The sequence below is a fragment of the Aulonocara sp. 'chitande type north' Nkhata Bay genome, linkage group LG7 (genome assembly GCF_057382095.1).
Source record: "Aulonocara sp. 'chitande type north' Nkhata Bay isolate Kocher_YH1m ecotype deep benthic linkage group LG7, A_spYH_male_GT1.1, whole genome shotgun sequence".
Taxonomy (NCBI): domain Eukaryota; kingdom Metazoa; phylum Chordata; class Actinopteri; order Cichliformes; family Cichlidae; genus Aulonocara; species Aulonocara sp. 'chitande type north' Nkhata Bay.
In genome coordinates this window covers 14,327,733-14,353,216 of record NC_141350.1, presented here as the reverse complement: position 1 = coordinate 14,353,216, position 25,484 = coordinate 14,327,733, and the positions used below count along the sequence as shown (strand labels likewise).

At 39.9% G+C, this 25,484-nt stretch overlaps 2 protein-coding genes and 1 non-coding gene across 10 annotated transcripts; all 3 read left to right on the top strand.

Annotated features, from left to right (window-relative positions):
* The first annotated feature begins 11 nt into the window (after positions 1-11).
* On the top strand, positions 12-12,341 carry LOC147324765 (kinesin-like protein KIF23). Of its 3 annotated transcripts, none has more exons than XM_086298799.1 (24): positions 13-200; positions 442-508; positions 1,139-1,267; positions 2,380-2,485; positions 2,645-2,781; positions 2,884-2,996; positions 3,827-3,997; positions 4,168-4,212; positions 4,906-5,018; positions 5,285-5,406; positions 5,512-5,614; positions 6,057-6,136; positions 6,218-6,337; positions 6,440-6,599; positions 7,821-7,982; positions 8,088-8,254; positions 8,333-8,506; positions 8,744-8,983; positions 9,552-9,920; positions 10,153-10,386; positions 10,774-10,862; positions 11,630-11,699; positions 11,796-11,866; positions 11,964-12,341. In XM_086298799.1, exons 1-24 carry the CDS (start codon positions 187-189, stop codon positions 11,977-11,979), a joined length of 3,072 nt encoding a protein of 1,023 aa, XP_086154925.1. In that variant the 5' UTR covers positions 13-186; the 3' UTR covers positions 11,980-12,341. The 3 variants fall into 3 exon arrangements, with proteins under 3 accessions (XP_086154927.1, XP_086154925.1, XP_086154926.1); XM_086298800.1 differs by having other exon boundaries at positions 14-200; positions 9,573-9,920; XM_086298801.1 differs by lacking the exon at positions 9,552-9,920 and having other exon boundaries at positions 12-200.
* LOC147324766 (Z30 small nucleolar RNA) lies at positions 5,061-5,158 on the top strand. The gene has a single exon (XR_015130668.1). It is a non-coding gene; the product is annotated as a Z30 small nucleolar RNA (small nucleolar RNA).
* A 3,127-nt stretch (positions 12,342-15,468) lies between the features above and the next one.
* Positions 15,469-25,052, top strand: LOC147324764 (kinesin-like protein KIF23). Of its 6 annotated transcripts, none has more exons than XM_086298791.1 (13): positions 15,475-15,532; positions 16,403-16,469; positions 17,163-17,322; positions 19,046-19,210; positions 19,316-19,482; positions 19,561-19,734; positions 19,972-20,211; positions 20,756-21,124; positions 21,356-21,589; positions 22,961-23,049; positions 23,661-23,730; positions 23,833-23,903; positions 24,000-25,047. In XM_086298791.1, the coding sequence occupies exons 1-13, from the start codon at positions 15,489-15,491 to the stop codon at positions 24,013-24,015; spliced, it is 1,866 nt and encodes a 621-aa protein (XP_086154917.1). In that variant the 5' UTR covers positions 15,475-15,488; the 3' UTR covers positions 24,016-25,047. The 6 variants fall into 6 exon arrangements, with proteins under 6 accessions (XP_086154923.1, XP_086154917.1, XP_086154918.1 ...); XM_086298792.1 differs by having other exon boundaries at positions 15,513-15,532; positions 20,777-21,124; positions 24,000-25,045; XM_086298795.1 differs by lacking the exon at positions 15,475-15,532 and adding an exon at positions 15,684-16,154 and having other exon boundaries at positions 17,135-17,322; positions 24,000-25,048.
* The last annotated feature ends 432 nt before the right edge of the window (positions 25,053-25,484 follow it).

The following is a 25,484-nucleotide window of genomic DNA, read 5'->3' as shown; positions in this document are numbered from 1 at the left end:
GGAGGGTTTAGGCTCGGAAGTGAAGGCTCGGAGGTGAAGGCGGAAACACGTGTTTGCCGTTGCCAGATCCCATTGGTTGCTTCGGGTCCGTTTTGAAAAAGTAGCTGATTTGAGGCTTTGAGGCGGAGGGAAGATTCAAAACTAGACAAACAGAAACAGTGAAACCAGCACAGGCACCACGCTACGATGACGAGACAACTGTAAGTACAAGTTTATATTATATATGTCGCTGGTAGGCTGTATTGTTTATGCGTTTTACCATGTCACGAAATGGCGAGTTTAAGGAGTTACCAACGGACGTTGACTCTCTGCTTTACCGTTAGCAGGGGGCTAATTAGCCGTCTAACAACAGGCTTTGTTAAGCCATCACATAGTCATTAATGGTTAACGCTTACAGTGTGTTTGAATTGTTAATGACTATGTATTTATTTACTTTTACAGGAAGGGTAAACCCCCCCGCAGGCATCCTCCAAAAAAACCCTCCAGCAACCAAACGGACCCAGTTGGGGTGAGTGTCCCTGAATTCTTAAAGAAGGTCAACTTGGCAGACAGCACAGATGTGAATCTCATACATTCCACTGGGTGGAAGAGAAAACATTCCAGTGAGGGAGTGTTTGAACCTAGAGTGGAGTAATTTACTGACAGAGTGAAAATTCTTCTGGACAATTTCTCTTCAACCTGACTGTGAGCCCACAGTTTCGCTCTGCAGCCATCACTTTTCTTCCTCAAAGGCAGATTTAGACTTTTAGCAGCAGAAAGAAGAAGCTTTTGCAATAAAAGTTTCGATTGCTATCTCTCCTCAGTTTTTTGGGCCAACCAAAATCCCCCCCTTTTTGTTCTTTAAAAAAAACCCAACAGTATAAAGACTCTGGCTGTGAATAACGAGACTCCTCAGTTTCTTAATAAAAGTATGTTTAAAAGTTTCACCAAGTGGTAATAAGCTGAAACAAATGGTAGCAAAAATCCTACTGCATCCAAGAATGTCAGAGTCTGTTTGGTGGTTGTTGTTTTTTTTTTTTGTTTTTTTTTTTTAATCGCTCATCAGATATTCTTGGGCAAATTAAATACCTTTGCAGTAGTAACGAGCTCAAAATGTACCGTTAGAGCTTGTTTTAATGTGTGTTGTTTTGTTCTTCAGGTATATTGCCGTGTGCGACCCCTGGGAGCTGAGGATGAGGAATGCTGCATTGAGGTGATCAGCAGTACCACCATCCAGATGCACATCCCGGAGGGCTTCAAAACAAACCGCAATGGAGAATACAAAGAGGTAAGAAATCCGATAAGTTTGGAGTAGTAATTGATTAAAGGTAGTGAGATTATGTGTTTCTGTCACTGTCAGGAAAAGCTGCATAAAGACTGAAAACAACAATAAGTAAATCCAGTCATAAATATTGTTTGCATCGTTGGAAATTTCGTAGCTTACTCCTGTGTCATAAAACTCTACGACTGTTAAAGACAAATGATTCCATTTTTGTTTTTCCCTCCATTGATAGAGTGCCAGGACTGGGCCTGTTTTGCCCTGATGCCTTTCTTTGTGTAATTTTACATGAGATGTAGTGATGTTGGACAGGTGGGGGCACACTTCCCAGTTTGTTGTGACTTTTGCTATCACCTCTCATAGCTACAAATGCCTTGAAGACCACAATTTATTTATTTATTTTAGTTTTTTGTTCCACACCACTAGGTGTGTCTATATATCTGTTTCCCACTATCATGTGCAGTTACCTGACTGCTTCATACTTTTGCATTCTCACAGGTCTTTCAGGTAACTGCACATGATAGTGGGAAACAGATATATAGACACACCTAGTGGTATGGAACAAAAAGCTAAAAAGAGCTGTGAGAATGCAAAAGTAGGAAGCAATCAGATTGAATATTAAACAGTCTTAACCATGCTAGCTAACTACCCAGATTGACTTATTTACCATCATGTATAAAAATCAATCCCTTCTTATTCAGTACACATCATTTTGCTGCATCTCCATATCCCAAATATAGTCTGTTATAATTTGATGTATCAATATCTGTTAAATTGTACAATGCATTGTTTATGGAGTTACTGAACTTTTGTAGATGTGGGGAACAAGGTGTTCTCAGACCGGATTAGATGACCTCCTTCAAGAGTGGAGATTAGGCATCGAGAAGGAGATATGAATAGAACTACTCATCCTCTGTAATAAATGAGCATAGCTGAAGTGGTTTGTCTAGCCTTGTAGAAGGCTTCATTTCAGGCGTATCCCCAGAAATGCTGAAGAATTTAGAAAGTACAAGAGAAAAAATAACACATGGTTGATTTTGGTCTTCCAGAACAAGCAAAGCATGCATACGTATATTTATTTATTTTATGTATTTATTTTTGTAATCCCTTTTGGTTCACAGACACAGTACTCTTTCAAAAAAGTCTTTGGAGTTTCAGTATCACAGATGGAGCTCTTTGAGCATGTGGCGAAACCTCTTGTTGATGACCTCATCCGTGGAAAAAATGGTAAAAGCAAAGGCCACATCAGTAATATGCAATGATTATTTTAAAGTACAGTAACATTTTAAATTACAGTGACCTGTTTCCCCTCTTAACAGCTGCATTTTAACCTACTTTAGCCTTGAGTTCATTATTGGCAGCTGATTTCCTCTCTGTTTGTGTCAGGTCTGCTTTTCACGTACGGGGTGACAGGAAGTGGAAAGACTTTCACCATGACAGGCTCCCCAGGCCAGGGTGGACTTCTGCCTCGCTCCCTTGACATGATTTTCAACAGTATAGGTCCTTACCAGGCCAAGAGATATGTACGAAAATGGCACATAAAAATGGTTAATTATGTTTGGCACCAGAATAACTGAGTAATTTGCTTATTTATTAATTTAATTTCCTTTTTTCTCTTTGTTCAGGTATTTAAGACTGATGAGAAAAACAGTATTGAGATTCAGACTGAAGTAGATGCTTTGTTGGAGCGCCAAAGGCAGGACAACAACTTGTCTGTTCCTAAAACACCCTCCACCAGGTAAAGGCACATTTTACATTTTTTTTTTAATTATGGGTGTGAAATGTAAGTTCACATTACTGAGAAAGATGTGGTGGAATCTGCGGTCAGCAATCCAAAAATCTACATCCCATGGTGAGATGTGCCTACTGACTTGGAGCTTTGTTGCTAAAGAAAGACTACAGCAAAATTTTGCAAAACTCCAAATCCCAATATCACATGAAATTATGCATTCAAATTTGACAATAAAGACATGCCGTACAGTCCTGCATTTCAACAGTGTAAAAGTCATGGATGACAAGAATTATCAACACATTTTTGCTCTTACACTTCATTTACTTTGTACAACTAAATAATCTGTCTTTCAAACTGATGTTCTATAGCCTGACACAGATTTAGATTTTATTAGACCCATTTTATCCATCCAGTGGAATGGCAAGAAACGAAACATATGTTGTAAAAATCATCACTGTCTGTGAAGTAGGACTTTGACTTATTCAGGTAACCGGAAGTTACCTGAATAAGTCAGTCCTAGGTTTATTAACTATTCCAGAGTAACTTGTGCTGCTACTGCTGTGGAGAAGATCATGTTCAAAATTAGAATTAAAATCAAATTGTCACCTGTTGGCCAATTGATTCAAGAGTCTTTCTTACCCTTTAGGAAGAATCAGCACTGTAAAATTGCTAAGACTTTATTTCTGTGTCACTGTTTCACCTGACTGGTGATGTTAGGATAAGTGAATCTAGTTAACAGAAAGATATTTTGGGTTTGTTAAGCTTGCATTGTTGCCTCAGTTCTGAGTATAGTGGGATGTTGGTTTTAATGTGCAACTTTCTACTTTGATTTTTAGGCTAAAGGCTGATCCTGAAATTGCTGACATGATTAAGCCAGAGGAGACCTCTAAATCAGATGGCGTGGATGACGACAGCAGCTACAGCGTCTTCGTCTCCTACGTAGAAATCTACAACAACTACATCTATGATCTCCTGGAGGAAACTCAGGAAGATGCAATCAAGCCAAAGTGAGTTTAGAAAAATATACAACAAAAGGAACACAATTCATGTGTACAGTATGTATGTGGATCATGTTTTATCTCATTAGAGTAATAGAGTAAAATATTAGGTGTAGTTCAGTTTATTTTCTATGGCAGATTAGCCAGGAGACAAAACTGTTGTCTTTTCTTTTTACTAGGTGGAATGGTGGAGGCACACCAGTGCGCCAGAACACCGAGTTGATGTATGTGACCAGTGAATATTTGTAGCAGCCTGATTTTTAGCTGAGCTTCTGCTGTTGCATACAGATGTGCAAAAAAAGTAACCTGTCAGTGTTGGAGACATTTCCTAAGTTTCACAGATGTTTTTGCTGTCATAAAAATGAGTTTTGATGATTTTTGTTTTGTTTTGTTTTTTAAATAATAGTACACTGACTATATTTTTGGGATGATTGGTGTGCAAAATTTGAAGCTTCTCTTGTTTTTTTGAGCTCAAGTTATCAGTTATTTTGTCTGCAAATAATTGAATTGATTATTAAAATAATCAGCTGTAGTCCAAAATTCAGAGTTACGTCATGCAAAAAGTATAAATCTGGGAGCACATTCAGTGGTAAAACATATGTATTTTGGACACATTCATTCTGAACCACGCACAAACCATGTATAACAGAGTTGCTGATGGGAGGTAATGTCTCCAGTGTTGATGAGTGTTACTTTAGCCTTAAATCCTTATATTCCCCCTGCTGCTTTTGGTGTTTGTTCTGGCAACGCTGAATGTTCTTACATCTATTTGTGATGCTTTATGACTGTAACTGGTTACTTTCTGTGGCTGGAAACAACCAGCATTAATGTCTTCGACTCCCTGCCATGCTTGGTATGCAACATCTTGCAGATTGAAGGAAAAGCAGTTCCCTAATATGATTATTTTCTAAATGCAGACCGCCTCAGTCTAAAGTCCTCAGAGAGGATCAGAATCACATCATGTATGTGGCCGGTTGTCTGGAGGTTGAAGTCAAATCTTCCGAGGAGGCTTTTCAAGTGTTCTGGAGAGGTGAGTTGTTCTCATATGAATGTAAAGAAAAAATAAAGTACCCTGCAGTGATGATCGTAGATGTGACTGACCTGGAATTGCTGCCCTCTGGGTTCGGCTCTGGCCAGTAAATGACCTCAGTTAATCTTCTCTCTGAGCAGGTTGTTGAGGAATGTGAATGCTCAGTATGAGTTTTGTGTCTGAAATAGTTTGGCTTTTAAATTGTGCATAAAAATGTCTGGAAAGAAATATGGTTTTAGAAATGGCCTGTACTGTGTTTTTTCCAGGTCAAAAAAAGAGGAAGGTTGCGAACACCCGGCTGAATAGAGAGTCCAGTCGCTCCCACAGTGTGTTCATTATTAAACTGGCTCAGGCGCCTCTTGATGCAGATGGCGACAACGTTCTCCAGGTCAGCTAAAAGTTGAACCAAATTTCCCCACACCAGAGCCCTGTTGGTAACATACTTGGATAAACCATAATTGACAAATATTTTTCTTCTTAATTTGATTGTTAGGATAAGAACCAGATAAGTGTTAGTCAGCTGTGCCTGGTGGACTTGGCAGGAAGCGAGCGAACTGGCAGGACAGGGGCAGAAGGCACTCGTATACGTGAAGCAGGTTTGTTAATATTTAAATCCTTATTTTGGACAAGTTCGGTAAACTTGAAGCAGAATTGCTTGAAGTTTTGAATGCAGTGGTGACCTTTAATTTAGATAATGCTCCAAAATAATGGACATTATAAAAGTGGCTGCTGATTTTTTTATCAGTTACAATTTAGCCAAAAGTGTCCTAAAAACTTATTTTTATTCCAGAAGAATATGCTTAAACTAGTTATACTTTACAAAACAAGATATAGAAAAAAAACACACGTATGTCTGTTAACAGATTACCTGAATAGTAGTAGTTGTCACTTTCTTTTATTCATATATGACTTATTTATGTAGCATACAAGGGCTGTCTCCTGCTGGCCATCTGTTAAGACAAGTCTGTTTATATACAAGCCTATGGACTTTGATTTAGCTGGGGTTCATTTGAGCTTTAACCACTTTTTGCCTTTCAGGTAACATAAATCAGTCTTTGCTGAATCTGAGGACATGCATCGAGATACTTCGAGAAAACCAAATGTGTGGCACAAACAAGGTATGTGTTGCCAAACTGAAGATGGACTTGGATTTCATTTCCTGATAAAATATGTATATAATTGATATTTTTCTCTTCCAGATGGTCCCCTATCGAGACTCCAAAATAACCCACCTGTTTAAAAACTACTTCGATGGAGAGGGAAAAGTTAGAATGGTTGTCTGTGTCAATCCCAAGACTGATGACTATGAGGAAACCCTGGTAACTTGACCCTGCCCTCTTACTTTGTTACTTTTTAATTACCCCCCTTTCTTCCCCCCCCCCCCCCCCCCCGGACATATAACATGTGCTCTGTTTGTGCAGCTGGTGATGCGGTTTGCAGAGATGACCCAAGAGGTGGAAGTGGCCAGGCCAGTGGACAGACCAATCTGTGGCTTTACTCCAGGCCGTCGTCATAGAAACCAGGCATTCAAAGATGAGCTGTCTCGCAGATTGGAAGAACGTGGTGGCCCCATAGATCCTGGTATGTGTGTGAAACATCCTGTTAATCAAAAGATTAGCCGAAATATAAGAACACTCAACCTTTTAACAAGAGCAACACCAAGTGTGTTTTCCACTTCTGCTAATTGTTGTTATATTCACTAATATCATTGGACACATTTTTGTGTGCTTCTAAATTCAGATAAAACCAAGGTTAAGCTGGATGGCATTACCTTGACCTTCAGTAACACTGTGAGGAACCTTGGGAGTAATTTTTGACCAGAATATGTCCTTTATTGCACATATTAAACACATATGTAGGACTGGTTTCTTGCATTTGTGCAATAGCTCTAAAATCAGAAAAAATAGTTCATGCATTTATGACTATGACTCTTGTAATTCATTATCAACCGGTCCCAAAAGCTCCCTGAAAAGCCTTCAGTTGATCCAGAACTCTGCAGCGAGAGTGTCAACAGCAACTCAGAAGAGGGCATATTTGTTTTTGCGGAACCAGCTCCCAGTTTGAATTTGAGATGCTGTCTTTCTGCTTTTGAGATTAGGCTTAAAACTTTCTTATAGTTTGGTATTCATCTGATGACCATAAACTGTCCCTTATTATGCTGCTTGGTTATGCTGCAGTAGGCCTAGGCTGCTGTGGACTTCCCATGATACACTGAGCAATCTTCTTGACTTACCTCTTTTCACTCTCTTCCACAGCACATCTTTTATGCTGTCTTCTTCCCCTCATTCCTATTCCTATTAAATGGAAGTTTTTCTTCCCACTGTCATCAGTTGCTTGTGAATTGTATATTAAATGGCCAGAAATGTCAGGATACTGCATCATTTCTCTGAAATTACAACAATGATTTAGATGATACTTCAAAACAACAGCCCAAATAAGATGGCTGCACAGTGGCAGCTTTTACATGGACTTTTCATTTTATCATCTCAAGGAGAATTGTAGTTGGGGATGGCTGTAAGTCAGGGGGAAGAGCAGGCCATCTGCTAATCGGAAGGCTGGTGATTCGAACCCTGGCTGCTTCAGTCTGCATGCCAAATATCCTTGGGCAAGTTCTTTGGAAACACAAAACATGCAAATTAACAGACAAGCCAAACTCTTGCAAATGTAATTTCCATTAAAATTGAACAGAATTAATCTGAACTACTACTGTGTAAATGTTTTAATAGTGGAGTATTGTGTGTGTGATGATTATTAACAACCACACAATTGCTTTAAGGACTTGTGATTCCTTGTCTTCTGTAGACATGCCTCCTGCTGCAAACACTCTGATCCTCAGTCTCCCATCTCTACCCTCCTGTGAGCTGACTGACCCACATGATGACATCACGCTGCCCAGGCTGATTGAAGCCCTGAAGAACAGGCAGAGGATCAAGCAGATGCTGATGAAGGACTACAGTAAAATAGGTGTCTGTTCTCATTTTAGCTCACCTGATACTTTTTGGCTTTGAAAGATCAGTTTTTGAATAGTTGTCTTTCTCTTGGCTCACATTTCTCTTGATGTTATTTCAGCCAACATGATGAAGCCTGTGCTCCAAGAACTGGATACCAGCCTAATTTCCAAAGACAACTTTATTCAGGAACAAAACGGCAAACTGATAGAGAAAGACAAAATCATCCAAGGCAACAAGGCAGAGATTGAACGTTTAGAGAAGAAAACAAAGATGCAAGAACACAAGGTGGGAGACTAATCCATTCACGCTGCAGATTTAAAGGTTGTCACTTTTTTTTCTTTAATATTAATGTCTCTGTTTCAGATTGACATCCTGCAGAAAACAACTAAAATCTTTGAAGATGACAAGCGCTCGCTGCAGCATGAGCTGGAAACCAGAGAGCAGAGGCTTCAGAGAGAGCTGTCAGAGAAGAGACGCATGGAGCAGCGCATGCATGGCGTGATCTCGGACACCCAGTTCAAGTGGGAGAAAGAATGTGTGAGTTTCAAATATCTTTTTTTTCCTTTTATTCAACAATATATAGATTTCCAATAAAGACCACAAACAAAAAAAGACCTACTTTGAAATGTGTGTAAAATTTAGATCTTACTATCAGTTTTGCAAACAGCCCTTGTTGGTCATTGTTTTAGTCTTTATAGTGGAAGCTAATTTGTCTTATTCAAGCAACTTGGATAATATTGCATTTGAACATTTTGCAATATCCTCACTGTGCAGGAGAGACGTGTTAATGCACTGCAGCTTGAGATGCAAAATAAGCTGTGGGTGAAAGACGAAAAGCTGAAGCAGCTCAAGGCCATCGTGACAGAGAGCAAGACTCCAGGTCGCCCTGAACCTCCACCCCGTCAGACGCAGCCACAGCCTCTACCACAACCACAGCATCAGCCCCGTTCTCAGCGACCCTCCAAAGAGGACCGCCTACCGCCAAAGAGATCAGCATCACCCTCACCTGTCCCTGTATGTTGTTTAAAAACCATAATGGTGAATGTTTTTAAGGGTGTTGAATGGTATTCTGCCCATTCAAAGTTAAATTCTACTGCACTCGTCTCTCTTAATCTACTAACATCACTAATCCCAGTGCCACAGCAGCAGGCAGGTTATAATAAACGCCTCATGCATATGATCATGTAGTCCTTCAGCAATTAAGTACCACTGTGAAACTGAGGAAATTACATTCCTGGTGAATGTGTAAGAGTTATTTTGATGCTGTAGATTTCTCAGTAGGTTGTTCTAAATTTATTGGTCTGAATCTATAGTTTTAAAAATCAAAGATACTGAATTTACAACAAATAAGACAAACTGTAAAATGAATTATGTTGCAGATAAATTTGCATCAACTCACAGAACATTTTAGCTCAGCTTAGGTAAATATACATTTCAGTGTTCATGTTTTTCACCAGGTATGGGGAAAAACATGAACTTTGTACTTTACATAAAGTGGTTGCTGCATTTGATTACATTAGACTGTGAATGTATCCCGTTCCTATAACGTCTAATTTTTGCATGTCTAACTGTGACCATTTAGTCTTTCCATTTCACTCTCCAGTGCCCAGTCGATTCCCCTCATGTCAGTCCAAAGCCAGAGTCACAGTCAGGCAGTGCTGCTAGTGATGAGGAGGATGAGACGAACCCAAGGCCCACCTGCCCCGTCCCCAGCAGAAGTACCTTTTTGTCTGTGGCTAGATCTGCATGTGAGGAGCAGGCAGCTCAGGACAGCATGCAGGGTTACAGTTCCCCTAGTACACCCACAAGAACACCCACAAGACCCCAGGCCTCAACGGGCACTTCAGTCAGCCGGGCCAGGAGGAGAGCTGTGTGCTTGAGCAGAGTGGATGAGAGAGACTGCTTCCCTTCCCCTTCATTTCATGTAGACCTAATTGAAAGAAGATACAGGGTCAGTGAGTTAGCTAAAGGCAGCAGCATGAGGTTGTAATGTGTCAGGATTTTGGCTCCTACAAGTTTAGAGTGTGGGGTACCCTGCCCCCCAAAATGTATAAGTTTTATGATTTCTTTTGTCAAGCTTTGTAATGCTTTGTCAAGTTCTGTGTTTTTGTTCACTTTGGATTTTTTTTTTTTTATTTATTTTCTTTCCCCTTTTTAAACCGTTTTCCTGTTGATCTGTTCAGACGACAACACCAGTACGCCCGCGTCACCGTCGTTCCCGCTCTGCTGGTGGGGAGAAGTGGGTGGACCATAAGCCATCGTCAAGCATGGACTTGGGCACAGTTTTGCAGCCGGTCATCCCCAACGCCATCCAGGTGTCTGCACCCAGCGAGAAGGCTCTGTCCAAGTGTGACAGATACGTGCTAACGCACCAAGAAGTTGCCTCCGACGGCGAGATACAGACCAAACTTATAAAGGTCAAGTATGCAGCACAGCATATTACTGATATTTAGAATGATATATTTGGTTACACTTCCTTACTCATGCAGACATTTATATTAGCAAGTTTTCAGCAAACCAGCAGCATATTTGCCAACTTGAGTTTGAGTCAGTGTGGTTTTGTAACTGTTTGTTTTACACTTTGCTCGAATAAGTTTGTCCGTTTTAAGAAGTGAATTTAAATAATTTCTATAAAGTGGTTCTCAATGTTCTGTTGCATGATTGTAGTAGCGTGCATGCTTATCCTTAGAAAGGAAACTCTTGTGATGGTTGAATTACTGATCACAAGAAGGGCTTCGCACTGTATTAAATATTAAATAACAAAGATATCTAATGGTGGTTCTTTTTGGGGGTTTTTTCTTTAGGGCGATGTCATCAAAACGAGAGGAGGGGGGCAAGCTGTCCAGTTCACTGACATTGAGACACTGAAACAGGAGCTCACTACAGTCCCAAGGTAATAATTTATAACCTTAACCAAAAAAATATATATTGAAATGTTTAATACAGGGCTTATACAGGTGCTTGAAATCCTTGAATACACTTGAATTTTAATGTTAAGGGTTGTTGTTGTTTTTTTTGTGGCATATAGGAAATAAGCATCAGTATCTGATGAGACGACTTATTCTTATTTTTTGGGTGTTTGGTGCAGTTTTCTTTTGTTTTGTTGTTTCTCAGCAGGAGAGGAATATCTCGAACAAGTTGATTTATTCACATTTGCACATCTTAATTTTTAAGTGAAATGTGCATTTTGAGTTTATACACTTATAAGGCAACCTTTTCCTTTTGCAGTATTTTTGTGTAGTGTTTTTCTATGTTTTAACAAAAGGGGAACAAAGGCATTTAATAACAGGATAACAAAAAAACTGGATTTGCTTTCTGTGCTGGCCTTGTTCTGTCTGGTATCCAGACAGATACCAGACAGGAACCGGTATCCAGTTCCTGTCTGTCTTTGACTGAGATCAACTTGACAGCTCAGTTGAGCAAAGACACATCCCTTATTCTATGACAGCAGGACACGGCATCGGACATTTTGATTAGCTTATTTCACTACTGTTGTCAGTTTGGTATCCAGTTTAAAAAAACAAACAAACATATTAATATTGTTAATAATTGTACATGCATTACCTAACGTGCCTCCTGAGTCTTACATTTTTTAAGTTGTTAAATATGATTCCAAACTGCTGAAGGTGTGCTAATGTTTTTACGTATCAATCTCTGAAGGCGGAAGAGGAAGTCTTCAGAAGGCGTGTCAGCCAGTGGAGATGGAGCTTTGACTGATGTGGAGACGAGGGTAAGCTGATTTAAAAAAATTCTCCTCAGATTCGAGGCTGAGCTATTCAGAACACTTGCAAATAGATTTAGGTCCTAATCTTTTCCCTCTTCGCAGTGCTCTGTGGCTGTGGCGATGAGGGCTGGATCAAACTTGGGACCTGGGTTGGAGCATCATGCAGTCACCAAGTAAGCTGTCAACTTTCTGCATTGCCTCTGAGTAAAGTGTAGTTTTCTCTCAGAATACATAACTACAGATTGTGATTCACTCGGTTTTCTGTTACAGGCGCAGAAAACCCTAAATGCTGCTGACAGATCAACAGTAACCACTCCCCTTTATCCTCACCTGGCTGTTGTGCAATAGTCTGACCTCTGTTTTTATGTTTAGTTCTAGTGATGATATTTAAATGCTTTCCATGTTTTTATATAAATATGCAGAAGAGTATATACATAGGTCACCAAAGCATTGTTGTGTAAAATAACTATATTTACTCAGATATATGCATCTTTAGTTACTGTGGCTCTACAGCTAAACAAAATTCTGTTTGCACATATTTTACTCTGCTCACGAGTTATTGTAAAACCTCCACAGTAATGATTTTTGTCTCATGTATACAATTTGTCTGATTTTGGTGAATTAAACTGAGCTTCAAGTTTGGAAAAAGTGTTTTTGTTTTCATTTTATAATTTTCTCACTTTTCTTCACTACACTGAAAGAAAATCCAATAGAGTGGTTCCTGAATTTGCATATAAGGATTTTGTGTATCCAGGTTGACTAATTTGAATTTCCCATCTAAACATAATTGAGTCTTTTAATGCTAACATATTCTGTAAGGATGTTCAGTCTATTAGATTAGAGCATATGTTCCGCTGCCCCTCAAGTGCTATAAATGGCAAAGATATGGGCACATCACTACAGTTTGCAAATGGGAAATGGGTAGTGTGTGTGGAGGTGAACACAGATATGAGGAATGTGGGGATAGTGTAGGATAAATGCAGTAACTGTGGGGGGCAGCAAGGGGTAAGTTATGGGGTTGTTAAGTCAGAAAGAAGGCCATGGAGGTCAAACAAGTTAAAGTAGTTCACATCGCAAGTTACACCGAGGCTGTCAAGAGGGAACAGAAGAAACAGGAAAGGCTCAACCGATGTCAACATCAGATTTCGTGCAGACACATGGAACTCATACAGGACTGACAGTGGAGAAGATGATTTTGTTTATTGCCTATGTTATAAATTGCATAGATCAAGTGAAACACAAAACAGAAACTTATAATAATTGTGAAAGGAGCAGAGAGGTCTTTTGGCATTAAAGATATATCTCGGGAACATATCAATATAAGACTTGGAGGAGAGGGAGATGAGAGGACAGTATGATCACTGTGGAACGCCACAAGTTTGATTGCAAATGGACAAGGGCTCAAAGGATTCATCAAAAAATGCGAAAATAAATAATCTGTATTCAGAAGACCTGGCTTAAACCTACTTTGGATTTTGTTATTAAAGGTTATGATGATGTCTGGAGAGATAGAAATGAGGGTAATGGAAGAGGGTTTGTAAAATTTGTAAAGCAAGGAACCCAATATAGAGTCCTAGCTATAGGAACACAGAATACTTTGTAATGAAAATCTGGTCAAGATATAGTAGCATCAGAGTAGTCAATTTTTTGAATCCGGGTAACACTGTTATCAGTAGAGGAACTTGGCACATATTTAAGTGGGAAAGTAATATGGTGTGGGGACTTTAATGCACACAGCACATTATGGGGTAACTGTAAGGATCAGAATGGAGCAGTGATTGATAGAGATAAAAAAAAAAAAATGTGTGTCTGAATGATGGAAGTGGTACAAGAGTGAAAGTTAGAACAGGTGCAGAATCAGCAAGTGACATTACATTAGTGTCACACTCATTGGCAGGTATTTATTCATGGCAGGTAATAAAAAAAGACAACTGTAGGCAGTGACCATTATCCTATAATGACTGAGATAGAGCTGAGTGTAGAGAAACATGACATAGGGGTGTGCAGAAGTGGTGTTTCAGTAATGCAGATTGGGATACATTTTGATTAGTTAGTGAAATGCAAAAGATTGATATGAATGTTGGGGTTGATGATTTAAATTATTCTATTTGTAAGGCAGTTTTAGAGGCAGCAAACTGGGCGATAAAGAGGAAAGAAGGGAAAAGAAGATTGTATCTTGTTGGACAAAGGATTGTGATAAAGTGATTAAATAAAGCTTTTAACATATTAAAGAGGAATCGTAGTTTTCAGAATTTCATTGAATATAAAAAATTACAAGCTAAGGTAAGAAGAACAATTAAAAATGCAAAGAGGGACTTCTGGAGGGGTTTTTGTAATCCAGTAGGGAGGGAGACAAAAATACACAATGTTTGGTCAATGATTAGAAGGATGAATGGTATAAAAAGGGAGTATGGATATCCAATCTTGAGAGATGGAAAGGCAACAGCATTAAAAGATGAGGAAAAAGCAAAACCTTTGTTAAAATCCATAGTTCAGGCAATGCTAGTGGAGAAGGGCGAAGTGGAAGAGAAATGACAACCATAGAGAATAAGGATTTACTGAAACAAGTAGAAGATACAGATGGTTTATTAAATATTACTTTTACAAAGTTAGAATTGAATCGAGTTCTTCGGAAATCCAAATTATAAGCACCGAAAAAAGATCAGGTTTGCTATATCATGATAAACCATCTTAGTGAGTCAGCTAAAGATCTTTTGTTAGAGTTATATAACAGAGTTTGGGAGGGTGGGAAACTGCCGCAAAGCCGGAAGGAGGCAGTGGTTGTGCCCATAGGTAAGCCAAGAAACGATGGTAAAAATCCAGGAAATTGCAGACCTATAGCTTTAATATTTAATGTCTGTAAAATAAATGTGCAGTGTATAAGACAAAGACAATATTTCTTTCTACAAGGAAAATAGTTTTTTGAGGAAGCCAAGCTAAAGTAATATGGTGAAGAGTTAGAAAGAGCAAGTAAATTTAAGTTTCTGGGATTGTGGCTGGATATAACATGGGCTGTACACATTCAGAAAATAGTGGATAAATGCAAAAAGGTATTAAATATAATGAGATGTTTAGTTGGGGTGGACTGGGGAGCGGATTGGAAGTCTTTGAGGGCCATACACACTGGGTTGATTAGATCAGTGTTAGATTATGGATGTGTAGCATATAATTTCGTGGCTGACACAAGTCTTTTAAAGTTAGACTTCAGTCAGTATCAGGCACTAAGACTCTGCACAGGTGCATTTAAAACAACCTCAACAGCAGCTTTACAGGTAGAGATGGGTGAGATGCCACTAGGAATCAGAAGAAAACAGCTAACACTCAATTACTGGGCAAATCTACAGGGACATGGACAGGATCACCCAACACAAGAGGTACTGAAACCTTGCTGGGAGGAAGGGCATTTAGTTTAAACTCACATACAGGTTTACATTGACCAGTATTATAATTATGTACAAATATATACAGATGCATCAAAGAATACAGCCAGTCAAACCAGTGTTGTTCTGGAGTTTAAAGTCAAAATAGGGAAAAGGATCAATGATGGACTGTCGGAGAAGGAGACTGGAGAAATGCTCACAATTCTGTTAGCTGTTCAGTGGATAGAAGACACGAGGCTGTTACAATCAGTCATTTGTTCAGACTCAAGCTCGTCATTGGCCAGTTTACAGTGTAGCCACTCGGAAAGTAGAGCAGATGTTCTAACAGGAATTCAGGAAACACTTTACATAATACAAATGATGGGATTTACAGCTGTCTTTTTATGGATTACGGCTCACTGTGGAGTAAAAGCAAATGAAATGGCAAATAGAGCTGCGAAGGAAACCACAAAACATGGGGTAGTTGACCTGGTTATTAACTTCTGTAAGACAGAGATAAAGAGTATTGTAAGGCAAGAAATGAAGAAAAGGTGGGAAAACAGTGGGAGGGGAAAGGAGGGGACTCTCCTATAAAATTTAGCGGAGAGTAGGAGAAATGAGAACCACAGGAAGGAGTAGGAGAAAGGAGGTGGTACATATCGTGGTCATATCGAGAATAAGACATACTGGTTTAAACACTACACTATTCATGATAGGGAAACATAATACAGGGAAATGTGACTACTGTGGAGAAGAGGAAACTAGAGAACATGTTATATTGTCAGAAGTATCAGGTGGAGAAAAGACAACTGACCCGAAACCTCAGACACATAAAAATGAAGCTAGATCTTATTGATTTACTGCAAATGGTCTCAAGAAGTGAAAGTTATCAGGCCTTAATTCAGTTTTTAAAAGAAAGTAAATTGTTTGGGAGGATTTGAGGTTTTTTTTGGTGGCGGTAATGCATCCTTCAGTTGTTTGCCAACCGCCAATCAAATTTAAAAGAAGAAGAAAAGGCGTCGAGGTGGAGGGACGATTTAAAACTAGACAAATAGAAACGGTGAATTCAGCATAGGTACCACGTTACAATGACGAGAGAAGTGTAAGTATAGGTTTATATTATATATGTTGCAGGCAGGCTATATTGTTTGTGTGTATTACCCTGTCACTAAATGGTGAATTTAAGTTTAAGGAGTTAACAACGGACGCTGACGCTCTGCTTTACTGTTAGCAGGGGGCTAATTAGCCATCTAGCAAGTGGCTTTGTTAAGCCATTATAAAGTAATTAATTGTTAACGCTTACGCTTCTGTTTGAATTGTGAATGACTTTGTATTTATTTACTTTTACAGGAAGGTTAAACCCCCCCGCAGGCCTCCTCCAAAAAAACCCTCCAGCAACCAGACGGACCCAGTTGGGGTGAGTGTCCCTGAATTCTTAAAGAAGGTCAACTTGGCAGACAGCACAGATGTGAATCTCATACATTCCACTGGGTGGGAAAAAAATTCCAGTAAGGGAATGTTTAAACCTAGAGTGGAGTAATTTACTGACAGAGTGAAAATTCTTCTGGACAGTTTCTCTTCAACCTGAATGTGAGCCCACAGTTTCGTTCTGCAGCCATCAGTTTTCTTCCTCAAAGGCAACAGATTTAGACTTTTTCATCTGGAAGAGTTTTATTGAGAGGAGTGCCACCTGACTGCCATCTAACTGAGGTTTTAAACTTTAAGACAGCAGTGAAACCTGCTATGATGTATGGTTTGGAGACAGTGGCACTGACAAAAAAGATGGGAGGCAGTGCTGGAGGTGGCAGAGTTAAAGATGTTAAGATTTTCATTGAAACTGACCAGAATGGCCAAGAATAGAAATGAGTATCAGACAAACAGCTCGGCTTGAGCTGTTTGGAAGCTCCAAAATAACCCACCGGTTTAAAAACGACTTCGATGGAGAGGGAAAAGTTAGAATGGTTGTCTGTGTCGATCCCAAGACTGATGACTATGAGGAAACCCTGGTAACTTGACCCTGCCCTCTTACTTTGTGTCTTTTTAATTAACCCGAAATTTTATTTATTTATTTATTTTTTCCAGACATAAAGGAAATGCTCTGTTTGTGTAGCTTTTGGTGCAGTTTGCAGAGATGATGCAAGTGGAGGAAGTGGCCAGGCCAGCGGACAGACCAATCTGTAGCGCTACTCCAGGCCGTCATCATAGAAACCAGGCATTCAAAGATGAGCTGTCTCACAGATTGGAAGAACGCAGTGGCCCAATAATTCCTGGTAAAAAAAATTAATACTGTGCTTAAGTTTTTATTTATTTATTTATTTAACACACTGGGGCGACCGTGGTTCAGGGGGTTAGGAAGCATATCTGTAACCGGAAGGTTGCCGGTTCGATTCCCGGCCTCTCTGTTGTGGTCGTTGTGTCCTTGGGCAAGACACTTTACCCTACTGCCTACTGGTGTTGGCCAGAGGGGCCGATGGTGCGATATGGCAGCCTCGCTTCTGTCAGTCTGCCCCAGGGCAGCTGTGGCTACAACTGTAGCTTGCCTCCACCAGTGTGTGAATGCGAGAGTGAATGAATAGTGGCATTGTAAAGCACTTTGGGTGCCTTGAAAAGCGCTATATAAATCCAATCCATTATTATTATTATTATTATTATTATTAATCAAGTGATTAGCCTAAATTTAGGCGCACTGAAGTTTTACACTCAACCTTTTAAACACCAAGTGTATAATGAGGGTTTTTCCACTTCTGGTAATTGTTGTTCTATTTAATAATCCACTGGACACATTTTTGTGTGCTTCCAAATTCAGATTATATAGCACCTTTCAAGACAAAGATCACAAAGTGCTTCACACAGAAATGTAGGACTGCTTTCTTGCGTTTGTGCAGTATCTCTAAAATTAGAAATCTCCTCTGTCAGAGTGATGCTGAAAAGTTACTTCATGCATTTATTACTATGACTCTTGTAATTCATTATCAACTTGTCCCAAAAGCTCCCTGAAAAGCCTTCAGTTGATCCAGAACAGCGAGAGTGCCAACAGCATCTCAGAAGAGGGCATATTTGCTTTTGTGGAACCAGCTCCCAGTTTGAATTTGAAACACCCTCTTTCTGCTTTTAGGATTAGGCTTAAAACTTTCTTATAGTTTGGTATTCATCAGATGACTGTAAACTGTCCATTAATTATGCGGCTTGTTTATGCTGCAATACGTCTTGGCTGCTGTGGGCTTCTTCACTAACCTCTTTTCACTCTCTTCCACAGCACATCTTTTATGCTGTCTTCCTCCCCTCATCCCCTCATTCCTATTCCTATTAAATGGAAGTTTTTCTTCCCACTGTCATCGGTTGCTTGTGAATTGTATATTAAATGGCCAGAAATGTCAGGATAATGCATCATTTCTCTGAAATTACAACAATGATTTAGATGATACTTCAAAATAACAGCCCAAATAAGATGGCTGCACAGTGGCAGCTTTTACATGGACTTTTCATTTTCATTTTATCATCTCAAGGAGAATTGTAGTTGGAGGTGGCTGTAGCTCAGGAGGAAGAGCAGGCCATCTGCTAATCGCAAAGCTGGTGATTCGAACCCTGGCTGCTTCAGTCTGGATGCCAAATATCCTTGGGGAAGATACTTTGAGCGCTCAGTGTACAAAAGCGCGATATAAGAAACAGTCCATTTACCATAGTTAACTGTAGCAACATTTAAAGTATTATTCAGCCTTGTATTCACAATTTTAGAAAACTCGGGCATCAACTTACTATGTGTAAAGGTTTAATTTGAAAATGAGAGAATGCATTATTTTTCAAGAAGTTCTTTGGAAACACAAAACATGCAAATTACCGGACAAGCCAAACTCTTGCAAACGTAATTTCCATTAAAATTAAACACAATTAATCTGAACTACTATTGTGTAAATGTTTTAACAGTATTGTGTGTGATGATTATTAACAACCACACAATTGCTTTAAGGACTTGTGATTCCTTGTCTTCTGTAGACATGCCTGCTGCTGCTGCAAACACTCTGATCCTCAGTCTCCCATCTCTACCCTCCTGTGAGCTGACTGACCCACATGATGACATCACGCTGCCCAGGCTGATTGAAGCCCTGAAGAACAGGCAGAGGATCAAGCAGATGCTGATTGAGGACTACAGTAAAACAGGTGTCTGTTCTCATTTTAGCTCACCTGATACTTTTTGGCTTTGAAAGATCCGTTTTTGAATAGTGTTCTTTCTCTTGGCTCACATTTCTCTTGATGTTATTTCAGCCAACATGATGAAGCCTGTGCTCCAAGAACTGGATACCAGCCTAATTTCCAAAGACAACTTTATTCAGGAACAAAACGGCAAACTGATAGAGAAAGACAAAATCATCCAAGGCAACAAGGCAGAGATTGAACGTTTAGAGAAGAAAACAAAGATGCAAGAACACAAGGTGGGAGACTAATCCATTCACGCTGCAGATTTAAAGGTTGTCACTTTTTTTTCTTTAATATTAATGTCTCTGTTTCAGATTGACATCCTGCAGAAAACAACTAAAATCTTTGAAGATGACAAGCGCTCGCTGCAGCATGAGCTGGAAACCAGAGAGCAGAGGCTTCAGAGAGAGCTGTCAGAGAAGAGACGCATGGAGCAGCGCATGCATGGCGTGATCTCGGACACCCAGTTCAAGTGGGAGAAAGAATGTGTGAGTTTCAAATATCTTTTTTTTCCTTTTATTCAACAATGTATAGATTTCCAATAAAGACCACAAACAAAAAAAGACCTACTTTGAAATGTGTGTAAAATTTAGATCTTACTATCAGTTTTGAAAACAGCCCTTGTTGGTCATTGTTTTAGTCTTTATAGTGGCAGCTAATTTGTCTTATTCAAGCAACTTGGATAATATTGCATTTGAACATTTTGCAATATCCTCACTGTGCAGGAGAGACGTGTTAATGCACTGCAGCTTGAGATGCAAAATAAGCTGTGGGTGAAAGACGAAAAGCTGAAGCAGCTCAAGGCCATCGTGACAGAGAGCAAGACTCCAGGTCGCCCTGAACCTCCACCCCGTCAGACGCAGCCACAGCCTCTACCACAACCACAGCATCAGCCCCGTTCTCAGCGACCCTCCAAAGAGGACCGCCTACCGCCAAAGAGATCAGCATCACCCTCACCTGTCCCTGTATGTTGTGTTTAAAAACCATAATGATGAATGTTTTTAAGGGTGTTGAATGGTATTCTGCCCATTCAAAGTTAAATTCTACTGCACTCGTCTCTCTTAATCTACTAACATCACTAATCCCAGTGCCACAGCAGCAGGCAGGTTATAATAAACGCCTCATGCATATGATCATGTAGTCCTTCAGCAATTAAGTACCACTGTGAAACTGAGGAAATTATTTTGATGCTGTAGATTTCGCAGTAGGTTGTTCTAAATTTATTGGTCTGAATCTATAGTTTTAAAAATCAAAGATACTGAATTTACAACAAATAAGACAAACTGTAAAATGAATTATGTTGCAGATAAATTTGCATCAACTCACAGAACATTTTAGCTCAGCTTAAGTAAATATACATTTCAGTGTTCATGTTTTTCACCAGGTATGGGGAAAAACATGAACTTTGTACTTTACATAAAGTGGTTGCTGCATTTGATTACATTAGACTGTGAATGTATCCCGTTCCTATAACGTCTAATTTTTGCATGTCTAACTGTGACCATTTAGTCTTTCCATTTCACTCTCCAGTGCCCAGTCGATTCCCCTCATGTCAGTCCAAAGCCAGAGTCACAGTCAGGCAGTGCTGCTAGTGATGAGGAGGATGAGACGAACCCAAGGCTCACCTGCCCCGTCCCCAGCAGAAGTACCTTTTTGTCTGTGGCTAGATCTGCATGTGAGGAGCAGGCAGCTCAGGACAGCATGCAGGGTTACAGTTCCCCTAGTACACCCACAAGAACACCCACAAGACCCCAGGCCTCAACGGGCACTTCAGTCAGCCGGGCCAGGAGGAGAGCTGTGTGCTTGAGCAGAGTGGATGAGAGAGACTGCTTCCCTTCCCCTTCATTTCATGTAGACCTAATTGAAAGAAGATACAGGGTCAGTGAGTTAGCTAAAGGCAGCAGCATGAGGTTGTAATGTGTCAGGATTTTGGCTCCTACAAGTTTAGGGTGTGGGGTACCCTGCCCCCCAAAATGTATAAGTTTTATGATTTCTTTTGTCAAGCTTTGTAATGCTTTGTCAAGTTCTGTGTTTTTGTTCACTTTGGATTTTTTTTTAAAATTTATTTTCTTTCCCCTTTTTAAACCGTTTTCCTGTTGATCTGTTCAGACGACAACACCAGTACGCCCGCGTCACCGTCGTTCCCGCTCTGCTGGTGGGGAGAAGTGGGTGGACCATAAGCCATCGTCAAGCATGGACTTGGGCACAGTTTTGCAGCCGGTCATCCCCAACGCCATCCAGGTGTCTGCACCCAGCGAGAAGGCTCTGTCCAAGTGTGACAGATACGTGCTAACGCACCAAGAAGTTGCCTCCGACGGCGAGATACAGACCAAACTTATAAAGGTCAAGTATGCAGCGCAGCATATTACTGATATTCAGAATGATATATTTGGTTACACTTCCTTACTCATGCAGACATTTATATTAGCAAGTTTCAGTGTTGGGAAGGTTACTTTTAAAATGTATTCCATTACAGAATACAGATTACATGCCCCAAAATGTATTCTGTAACGTATTCCGTTACGTTACTCAATGAGAGTAACGTATTCTGAATACTTTGGATTACTTAATATATTATCATGCTTTTTACAACAACGTGAATGCACTATTGCTGTGTGATTTATTACTGTTACTGAAGGTCCGCGTCTCCGAACTGTAGTAAAGGGACCTCTGACTAATACGGCGGGGTCCCTGTCGGCTCGTAGCCGAAAAATAGCTTTACTTTGTTGTGTGGGTCAATTTTTCTTGCGAGAGACAGAGAGAGGCGTTGAAAGACTGCTCCAACGGAACTTATTGTTTCGGAGGAAAACACGAACACGGTGTACAGTCGAGTCTTAATAGCTTACTTACAACTGGGCTCGTCAGGCACTCTTCTTGGCTGCAGTGGTTATTATTATATTTACATGCTTCCAGCTCCCGTTTTTCCTCGATGACAACTCGTACCTTTCCACTCGCCTTTTTCTCCCTCCTCGCGCTCACAGACCCATAACGTGTGTGGCAGTCCATTCTCCCTGCAACACGGACTACACTGCCCATGATGCTACATTCTTTAGAGCTATGCTTGTAGCATTCTGCCTGTTAGCTTAGCACAACAACAACAACAACGAAAAGGCCTCTCTCACCCAGGAAACACACAGTCGCAGAGAGAGAGAGAGCATCGCCCTGTAACCATGGCAACCGTAACGCTGCCGCCTGGGACAACAGAACGTAGCTGTCAAACAAAACCCAAACAGTCCTGACCCGCGACAAAATGAAACAGGAAAGTACTGCAGTGTAATCCATTTATTTCAACAAAGTAACTGTATTCTAAATACCACCTTTTTAAACGGTAACTGTAACGGAATACAGTTACTCGTATTTTGTATTTTAAATACGTAACGGCGGTACATGTATTCCGTTACTCCCCAACACTGGCAAGTTTTCAGCAAACCAGCAGCATATTTGCCAACTTGAGTTTGAGTCAGTGTGGTTTTGTAACTGTTTGTTTTACACTTTGCTCGAATAAGTTTGTCAGTTTTAAGAAGTGAATTTAAATAATTTCTATAAAGTGGTTCTCAATGTTCTGTTGCATGATTGTAGTAGCGTGCATGCTTATCCTTAGAAAGGAAACTCTTGTGATGGTTGAATTACTGATCACAAGAAGGGCTTCGCACTGTATTAAATATTAAATAACAAAGATATCTAATGGTGGTTCTTTTTGTTTTTTTTCTTTAGGGCGATGTCATCAAAACGAGAGGAGGGGGGCAAGCTGTCCAGTTCACTGACATTGAGACACTGAAACAGGAGCTCACTACAGTCCCAAGGTAATAATTTATAATTATAAAAATGTCTTGAATTTGCACCCTAAAAAAATGTTTAACATTTTTAGATGTGTTACCTGACCATATAATGTTCCATATGGTGAACTGGATTTCTGGATACTGCCACATTATCAAAAAACAGATAATACTTTTCTTCTTCTTAATAGAAAATAAGACTTAACGACCAAGTTTATTTCCATTCTGGAATGTTATAATCGTTGTGTTGCTGAGGTTTAAATATATTTCACTCTGTAATAACAGGATAACAAAAAAAACTAGGGTTTGCTTTCTGTGCTGGGATTGTTCTAGAGTACGTCTTTGACTGAGATCAACTTGATAGCTCAGTTGAGCAAAAACTCATCTCTTATTCTATTTAATTCATAACAGCAGGACACAGCATCGGACATTTTGATTATCTTATTTCACTACTGCTGTGAATTTTGTAAAAAAAAAAAAAAACTAGTATTGTTAATATTGTTATTGTTGCTAATATTGTTAATAATTGTACATGCATTACCTAACGTGCCTCCTGAGTCTTACATTTTCTTAAGTTGTTAAATATGATTCCAAGCTGCTGAAGGTGTGCTAATGTTTTTACGTATCAATCTCTGAAGGCGGAAGAGGAAGTCTTCAGAAGGCGTGTCAGCCAGTGGAGATGGAGCTTTGACTGATGTGGAGACGAGGGTAAGCTGATTAAAAAAATTCTCCTTCTAGTATCAGAATCAGGCTGAGCTATTCAGAACACTTGCAAATAGATTTAGGTCCTAATCTTTTCCCTCTTTGCAGTGCTCTGTGGCTGTGGCGATGAGGGCTGGATCAAACTTGGGACCTGGGTTGGAGCATCATGCAGTCACCAAGTAAGCTGTCAACTTTCTGCATCGCCTCTGAGTAAAGTGTTGTTTTCAGCAGAATACATAACTACAGATTGTGATTCACTCGGTTTTCTGTTACAGGCGCAGAAAACCCTAAAAGCTGCTAACAGATCAACAGTGACCACTCCCCTTTATCCTCACCTGGCTGTTGTGCAATAATAAAAATAATATTAATAAAAAAAATGTATTTAAAAGAGCCTTTCAAGACACCCAAGCACACTTAACAATAGAATAAAACACATAAACTGAGGGAGAGAACAAGTGTTTCTTACATCTGGGGCTAGAGAGTTCCACAGCCTGGGTGCAGAGCAACTGAAAGCTCTTTTCCCCATAGTGCTGAGATTGAAAGAAGGCACAGCAAGCTGGATAGAAGAGGTAGTGCTTAACAGGTCAGAAAGGTAAGCTGGTAGGAGGGGGTTCTTGTAATAATCCGGAGTTTTGAACCAGTTGAAGCTTATGGAGGAATTTTTGGGGGAGACCATGCAAGAGAGAATTGCAATAGTCAATGCGGGAAGTAACGAGAATGGGCGTAGACTGGGTGGAAAGAAGGACGTAATCGGTTAATGTGGATGGAAATAGGCAGAACAAGTGAGATTACTGATGTGAGATTTCTAGGATAGTGAACTGTCTAGGATGACACCAATGCTCTTAACCTGAGTTGAAGGGAAAACTGTGGAGTCATCAATAGTGAGTGAGAAATGATTTGGCTTCAAAAGGTTATGTTGGAGCCAAGTCCAGGCCAATATTTTACTCAGTTACATCATGCCATATTTAAGTATTTGTCATGATCTTTAAGTTTTTATTATAATCTTGATCATTTTAGGTTATAATGTAATATGCTGTGCTCCATAAATTAATCCTGCTTTGTTAGTCTGTTGTTGTTGTAAAGTGTTGGTGGATGTCGTAAAGGGGGTGTGTATTTGACCCGCATGCGGAGGGGTGTGGGTAAAAGGTTAGGTAAGCAAGCAGGACGTGGAGCAACAGTTTTCTGACCGTCGCCGTTTTAATGTCATTTTTTGTTGTAACACAAAGGGAATATAAACGGAGCTCCCACCAGAGGCATTTGTTTTGTACCTTTCGATTTGTAAGGAAAATAAATGTTTTGCCCCTTTTTTCCTTCGCCTCGTTTTTTGCTACCGGAAGGCATCCAAGAGACTTGACGAGTCAGAAACTTTACGTTCTGCAGAAGCGGCAAAGAAGGACCGAAGGTTGCCGCTATAGGTTAGATTTAGTGCCAATAAGGAGGATTTCAGTTTTATCCTCATTGAGTTTAAGAAAATTAGAGCTGAACCAGGATTTTAATTCGGATAGGCATTCTCCAAGGGAAGAAGGTGGGAGGGAGGAGGAATCAGGCCTGCAGGAGAGATAGAACTAGATGTCATTAGCAAAACAGGTAAACTGAAGATCAAATTTGATTCCCTAGAGGGAGGATGTATATTATGAAGAGAAGATGGCCTAGACTGACCTTCAATGCTTAGAGGTCAATGGTAAACCATGGAGCAGAACACGCGAAGGAAACTGGGTTTTTACAGCAACTAGAGAATCAAGGACATTGAGTAAACAATT